This window comes from Hyalella azteca, unplaced genomic scaffold (assembly GCF_000764305.2).
Source record: "Hyalella azteca isolate HAZT.00-mixed unplaced genomic scaffold, Hazt_2.0.2 contig10317, whole genome shotgun sequence".
Lineage (NCBI taxonomy): Eukaryota > Metazoa > Arthropoda > Malacostraca > Amphipoda > Hyalellidae > Hyalella > Hyalella azteca.
In genome coordinates this window covers 5,653-13,671 of record NW_025940361.1, presented here as the reverse complement: position 1 = coordinate 13,671, position 8,019 = coordinate 5,653, and the positions used below count along the sequence as shown (strand labels likewise).

General features: G+C 43.7%; 1 protein-coding gene and 1 pseudogene across 1 annotated transcript; both read left to right on the top strand.

Moving 5' to 3' along the window:
- The first annotated feature begins 467 nt into the window (after positions 1–467).
- Positions 468–2,641, top strand: LOC125178502 (protein SCAI-like). The gene is made up of 6 exons (XM_047882380.1): positions 468–480; positions 696–834; positions 979–1,061; positions 1,636–1,809; positions 2,019–2,119; positions 2,457–2,641. The coding sequence occupies exons 1-6, from the start codon at positions 468–470 to the stop codon at positions 2,628–2,630; spliced, it is 684 nt and encodes a 227-aa protein (XP_047738336.1). The 3' UTR covers positions 2,631–2,641.
- A 1,124-nt stretch (positions 2,642–3,765) lies between these two features.
- Positions 3,766–7,511, top strand: LOC108667162 (annotated as a pseudogene).
- Positions 7,512–8,019: the final 508 nt, after the last annotated feature.

Genomic DNA, 8,019 nt, shown 5'->3' with positions numbered 1-8,019 from the left:
GCGCGGGTTCGATCCCAGCTCTGTGCCGACTGTGCGCCAGTTTATGATCAGAATCGGCAAGGAGGCCGGGCGGTTAAGCAAAGCAAAATTGAAGCAGTGAGCTGCGAGTTCGAGACCGCAAGAAGCTGTGGATGTTCTGCGATGTTAAGAATCGGCGACAGGCCTACGGCCTACTAACGCTGAAACCGCTATAAAATAACTAGTTTTTCTGTGTGTAGTAGATTTGTTAGAGACCAGTTGAGAGCCTCATCAAAAGTTGTCCTAAAAGTGTTAATTATCGAATTTTGCAGAAATTTGATCAATTTCAGATGTGGTTTATCGCAGACAAAACTTTATTTAAAATGAAAAGTCGTGGACAAGATGCAAATTCCGAAATGAGGTAGTTTGCTTACTTTCATTTTATATCCTCTCTATTGTACTTACTTATTCCAAGTTTCCATAATGACGGGATACAAGCTCTAGAAAAAATGTTTGGCGAAGGTATCATTGAGAAAGAATCGTGATTTGATCAAATTAAAATTTGATGACAATATTTTCCTTGAATTTTCAATTGTGCTGTTCGTTTTTGATAACCTAGTATATATACTTATATTTTGATTGACTAGTTTTTTGATGCTTGAAAAAATGTATGAAAGAATTTCTAAATAACAAATTTTTTAATCAATCCTAATTTGTTTAATTTTTGATGTATGCAGGCGACAGTGCCGGTGGTGGCGTGATGCTACGAGATCTTCATTGCTTCTTCCCTGGCGACCTGAACTCGTTCACCCGCAAGCCGCTGTTCGTGCTAGTCGACTCTGACAACAGCAGCGTCTTTGGCAACCTTGCTCCCATGTTTGGCCAGCGTCTGACTCCGACAACAGCAGCGTCTTTGGCAACCTTGCTCCCATGTTTGGCCAGCGTCTGACTCTGACAACAGCAGCGTCTTTGGCAACCTTGCTCCCATGTTTGGCCAGCGTCTGACTCTGACAACAGCAGCGTCTTTGGCAACCTTGCTCCCATGTTTGGCCAGCCGCTCGTGCTGCTAATGTCGCCACAGGACTCGCCCCATCATTTCCATGGTAGCTCACTCAGCAAAGTGACGAACGAAAGAAATTTTTTGAAAACTTCCTCATTGAATAAATTTGAGTCCTATAAGTAGAATCAATCATTAAGTTTCATGTACAATCGGCATTAAAATGCATATGGTATTGAATGAAATCTTGAAGTAAGCAAGGAAGCCAGAAACGAACTGTTTGCTAAAAAAAATCTCGTTTGCTACAAGCCTGCCTGGATTTTTATTTGGGCTTCCCTACTCGAAATCTTCTCTGTTTATTTTCATGTCCCCTCAGAGGGGACTTTTGACGTGTGTCTATGCTCGTCAGAAGTCCAATGCGATTTCATGTTTACCGTGGCATTATTCTTGGGGCTCACAATTTCCGATTGCGTTTCTCGGTTGTGGGGTTAATATTTAATATGTAATAGTTAATATGTAGGATTCCTTACATTTCCCGTCTCTGTCTCTTTCGCGCGGGCGGCCGGTGTCCCGTGTAAGCGACCTCTTGTTCGAGTGCCTTAGTTTTTGTTGCTTTTCACCATTCACATTTCACACCATTGCTATCGTTATACTCACTAACATAATTCTTGGGCATGCAGAAGAGCACCAGCGGGGTAATCTGTTCACTCTGTTCCTACACTGCCCCCTCATGGGGCTGTGTCTGGTGAGCTCGGTGTGTGACGTTCCTATGTTACTCTGGGAGAAATGCCAGGCCCTCGTCGACCGCTTCATTGCTGAGGCGTCTAGGCTTGTTAGCAGATCGCGCAATAATGGTGAGTTTGTAGCAACGATGCAACGTCCGCCCTGGAATTTCATTTGTTTTCATACGTATGTTCTGTCATAGAAATACCGCTACATTGTGTGGTGTTGTTTGGATGGGATATGATCAGTGGAATGTACATATCTGTTAAAAATATTTAATATTTTTAACCACCGTTGCTTGGTTCCGAGTAATCTTAATGTTTTCTCAATTGTTTTGCAGATCCTGCTTACATTCAGTTCTTCAGTGACGACTTCTTGAGGTTGCTTACATTGCGATTCACTTTCTGCGCGACCGTCCTGAGAGCTCACCGAGCGTTCAAGGTCTCAAATTAATCAAAAATTCTATCTATCTTTTCATCATCAGTGAAGAATACTAGCATGTACAATTTATGAATACTGCTCTCGTTTGGATCTTGATATAGGTATTATATCCATAACCGTTTGAGGCGCTTGATATCAACCTCATTTTGTAAAATAATTGGTATAGAGTCCATTAACATCAATAAATGCCTCTAGTTTTCTGTTGATACATTGATCTATTAACTTTGACATGCAATTACTTAAAGTGAGAATTTTGTACAATATTTGTGTGGTTATGTATATTATATGTGCGTGCGGGATTTCTGAATTTTTTATTTTTATTTATGTGTTGTGACAGGGAGGCAGCCAGTACCCGCGCTGCTCCCCTAGCCTGCCTGAAGGAGAGGTTCTGGGCCACCCGGCGCTGCACTCCCTCGTGCTGGAGATCGCCACAGGGCTCGAGGTGGCGCATCTCTTCAACGACGCCCACGTCGACAACAGCAACACGAGCGCCCCTCAGCGCCACGACTGACGCTGCTGACCGTCTCTTGTAAAATATTTTAACTGAAATACAAAAGACCAAGAGAATGAAAGCAAACAGAGATCAGTAGCTGCCGAAAAATTATTTTCTACTTTTGAGTCCACATGAAAAACGTGGTCTTTAAAAATTTTTTTTAAACATTCTATTTTAGCTTTATCTTTCGTCCTCCTAATAACTGCTGCTGACCGTCTCTCAAACCCCCTGCTTTCTACAACAACAACTGGTGCCTTATGTTAGCTTCACCTTGCACGCTCCTAATATTATTTTGTCCTTCGTATGCAGCTTTGTACTTCAGGACACGTTATTTGTACTAAGCGGATTTTTTCTTATTGACTCGCCTTCTCTAAAGCAGAAATGTCTGTTTCTTGTGGGCATGTCGTGGGCATAATCATGTTGTGGGCATTAATTTTTATCAAACAACTGGCAAATTCAGTAAATACTTTTTATAGTTGCGTATTTCTTTTTTTTTTAATTTTTCATTTTATATATGTCTTCATTCGATTTTATTTTTATCCTCTTTTATTTTGCATGATACCTATTTTGTTTGCAATACGCTAACTACTATTTACTTTTTATTATTTACTTTCGTTTATTTTTTATTTCTACAATATTACGTAACGGAATAAAATGCATTTTTAATAATTGCCCGTACAAAATATCGCCGCTTAGAAAGTAAATTTAGTTATATTACTATAAGTGGAACAGGTCGCAATTATAGAGGTCTCAAAACAAATAAGACTGAACCGCACATAATCTTTTGGACATAGAAACTAGCGAGTTGTCTGGAATAGAGAATGATTTATTCGCAAATGCTATGACTTGAAAAGATTTACTACATGCTAGAATGTTCCACCTTTACGGACATACTAATTTAAAAACAGAGATCTATTCTTTAGGTCAATTACTCAGACTCAACTACTTAGTTCACCGTCTTGTAATGTCATGTGACACAATATAGGTTCTTCTCTCATTTCAAATACCCAACCATCAATAAATGAAACCCTGTATTTTTTTAATAAATCTTGGTCGTATCTAACAGTTTTAAATGGCTATGAGTTTTCAACTTATTACCATAAAGTGGTAATAAGTGAAATTTCTAATACCTTGATGGTAATACGCTGTAACTCATTACCATCAAGTAACTGTGTTTATTTAGAGCATAAGTCACAGTCACTATTAACATCCCTTCGGCTCAGGTACAACAACGAACACGGACTTGATAAAGGCAACAGGAATGATGAGGGTGGAGCATGTGGAGGCGCATCACCACTTCTGTCCAACATCTTCATGGGGGAGGTGACGAAACTCTCTGACTGGTTTGGGTCTCTGTGGGTGAAACAATCGGACGGCATCAGCAAGGTCATGCACTACGCAGCTAATGAGGTCACCCAAGTACGTGTAACATTTGTGGACAAAATTTATTTTCTGAGCTGTAAGTAGTTGGTGTTCTAATAATAGGTTGGAATATTTTAGGCTAGATATTGTATTTTAGTTACATCTGTTTGGCAATTTTGATTTTTCGATTTATGAGAGTGTTGGAGTTGAAAGAATGATCTCTTTACTGAATTATGTTGATTCAAATTAATTTATATTTAAGAAAATTATTGCGCTGATAAATGTCGTCAGTTGGCCGTTTCTTTGAAGGTTAGCGTACGCGGTCGTATGACAAAAGACGGTCTTACCTCGAAGAGAAACATTCAAGTGCTCACCACTCACCAGGCGTCAACGACCTTCCAACAGCAGGACTTGTCTTCCAGCACGTGCCCCGTGACGGCGGATGCAGGTGACCACGTTTTGCCCAGCATCACATGGAGCCCTTTGCCCCCAGGACGCACTACGGCTGCTGCTGCGCAGTCATTTTGCGTTACTCTCTACTGTGATGATAACCTGGACGACATGTCGGACGTCACTGCCAAGCTCGCTGCTTCCGCTAAAACTAAAGCGCCTGTAGAAGCAACGGTAGGGCTCGTCAGCAACTGTGATGTGGTTCATGACGGTACCCGCAATACCGTTGACGCCGTCAGGAAAGATTCTGGAGGGAAGCTCACCGACATTAAAACCTACGATGTTCAGGGAGCTGCGGCTGGTGCAGTTGCGTCCACTGCTGTCCCGCGTGGCGTCTTCTCAATATCAGACCGCCTCCCCAGGACAGTTCCATCGGACGCGGTCGTTACGTGCGGCAATGGGCCAATGAATTCCATTAACACTATCATGGGCTTGAACACTGCAGGACTTGACGTCAACATCTACCCGCCGTTAAATTCTAGTTCTGATGGTCTTATGAACCATCTTCCCCCTTCTCCTCCGCTGCTCCAGCACCCACCCGTCCCGCAAATGTCTCCTCCTATCCTGCACTCTCCTCAAATCCATCATCACGTCTCGCGTGATGTTCTCCAGTCTCCCTCGTTGCCAGAAGCCTGTCATGGTCCACCAGACATCACCCATTCACCTCTACACATCACCCACACACCTTACTCATCCGCCCTCCTCTCACCACGCGCCGCATCATATCTTTGCTCCTAATCTTTCCTCGGCATCTGCCTTCAGCCCTCTCAGCAGTGAGCGACAGTCTCACGGATTAACCTTGAAACATCAAATGCCATCCTCAAAGCATCAAGAGCTTCTCGCATCTCACTCGCCCATGGCTCAGAATGCCCGCTCCTCGCGTCGCATCAACAAAGAATCGCATAAAAATTATCGCTGCTGACCAGGGGTCGACATTGCGTCGATGAACACCCCCACAAACGCTCCAGACGCGTCTCTTACTGCTCATTTACCTCCTTGTTACAAGTACGTCAGTGAGCGAGACAGAACCATCGCGTCCGTCTACACTGCAGGGGTCTCCAAACTTGTGCGTGCCACATTATATATTTCCCATACTTATGCGGGCCAAAGGCATAAAAAAAACAGAAAAAAATCAGTGACAGTAATTTTATTTACTCAAATATTAGAGTATAAAAATGTCAAACATAAAACATATATTTTTGGCAAGAAATCAGGGTAAACTTAATAGATGCCATTCTTTAGTTTTATCTAACCAAATTAGTGTGACGAATGATGCTGTCGTTTTGATTTAAAATTTTCATTAAAATCTGGTTCCAGATTCGACGAGCCAATTGTAAGAATTGATTTCAAGTGATCATCAGACAAATTTGCTCGATATTTATATTTCACATACTTCATTTTGGAAAATGTTTGTTCACACAAGTATGTTGAACCAAAAATGGACACAAAACTATAAGCACTTTATCAAATTTAGAAATTGATCTGGCTAAAGGCATTTATAAAACTCAATCAGATTTCCTTCTCTATATTTATCCTTCAGTCTGTCATCTGCCCGGAGATCAATAATTTCTATTGGAAATTGAGTTAGAAGATTTTCAGCTTTGCAGTCAAATGGATTATGAAAGAGCCTGATTTCATTTGCTTTGGCATCAAGGTCAGCAAATCGTTTCTAAAACTGTTTTTTTCAAATCTGAAATTATTTCATTTGCAATAGTATTATTGCTATTTTGTATAACTAAGATAAAGATATTGTATATGTACAGAGAAAAGAATATTGTGCAGTGATGTGCTGCCTGGAACGGAAGCAGCGAAGCCCCATACTCGGCCTTGGCTCTATCCCCCAATACCGGTATATAGTTATACACAACTGACTGGTTGTAATGTACAACACATACCTACCAGTATTAGTATCTACGTCACACTATCGAGAGAGAGGAAAACTGACGCGGGCTAAGCACCACCAGTCAGCAGGCCCCAGCTTTGAATAATTCTGCGATGACATTCGTACAATAATTATTTATTCATTTCGCGATTTCATACGGCGGGCCGGATGAAATTATGTGGCGGGCCGCATGTGGCCCGCGGGCCATAGTTTGGAGACTAACGAGGATGCGGCGCGTCTGAGGAAAAAGCCTAGGGCATCAGAAGTTCCCGTCAGCCATAGTTTTGTATCTGATAACTTTGAAAACTCTGGACCTTATTCCACCAAACTCTACTCGGAGAGGTTCACGGAACCAACTACACACGAAAATCATGCTGCAGTTGATACTAGCAGCGATCACGTCAGAAGCCAGAAGAATACTCCTGTTCATAAGGAGAAGCAATCTCTGTACACAGCCGAGGAATTTGCCAGTAGGTACGCCTACTCAGCCGGCGCTCGTGACAGAAATGCAAACGTGGTGTCATCTTCTGGCAGCAGCAAATCAACCTCCGCATCCCAGCATAGCTGCCAAGGGACGAAGGCTTCTGCTACTGAACATCACTCTTTGGCGGATATTGCCGTTGCTGCCGCTGCGTCCAAATCTTTGGCTCTACCTCTACCGGTCACACAACACAACACCAAAAGTAAGCATCATCATCCACCACCATCCCGCTCTACTTGCAGGACTTTCACACCCTTACCTACTACAACTGTAGCAGCGACTCCTTTGTCTCCATCAGACAGCATATTGAGCACAGGCTTCAGCGTGAGCAGCAACACCTAAGGTGAGCGGCCATTGACCCACCCTCGGGACACACCCACGCACCAACCATCTTCTACCTTCCCACCAAACCGTTCTCGGGCCCCCAAGAACACCTCCACCCACGATCTCCGCCTCGACAGCTTACACGACCTCAACTGGCTCAATGCCATGGAGCCTGAGCATCAGCCTCTTAGATGTCCACGTCATCTGGTCCGTGCTGACGCTCATGGTGGTGCTGCTGGTGTGCTACAGCCTGCATCATCATCTGCTCTCTGACTGATGTGAGGCTTGCTACAGCCTGCATCATCATCTGCTCTCTGACTGATGTGAGGACTTCTACAGCCTGCATCATCATCTGCTCTCTGGCTGATGTGAGGCCTGTTACAGCCTGCATCATCATCTGCTCTCTGGCTGATGTGAAGCCTGTTACAGTCCGATTTGAGGCTTGCTACAGCCTGCATCATCATCCGCTCTCTGGCTGATGTGAGGACTGCTACAGCCTGTATCATCATCCGCTCTCTGGCCGATTTGAGGCTTGCTACAGCCTGCATCATCATCCGCTCTCTGGCCGATTTGAGGCCTGCTACAGCCTGCATCATCATCCGCTCTCTGGCCGATTTGAGGCTTGCTACAGCCTGCATCATCATCCGCTCTCTGGCTGATGTGAGGCCTGCTACAGCCTGCATCATCATCCGCTCTCTAGCTGACGTGAGGCCTGTTACAGCCTGCATTCATCCGCTCTCTGGCTGACGTGAGGCCTGCTACAGCCTGCATCATCATCTGCTCTCTGACTTATCTGAGCTTCGTCATGAACGAGTCTGCCAAGATGATTGTCTAGTCTTGCGTGTGTTTTTAATGTTGCTGTTCTCGCGTCCAATGTCGAAATTTGATCCATGTGTCGGGTTTTGCAC

Coding starts and splice junctions, on each gene's coding strand:
- LOC125178502 (XM_047882380.1), top strand. Junction 835..978: donor TTTGGCAACCTTGCTCCCAT/GTTTGGCCAGCG, acceptor TGACAACAGCAG/CGTCTTTGGCAACCTTGCTC. Junction 1,062..1,635: donor CTCGCCCCATCATTTCCATG/GTAGCTCACTCA, acceptor TTGGGCATGCAG/AAGAGCACCAGCGGGGTAAT.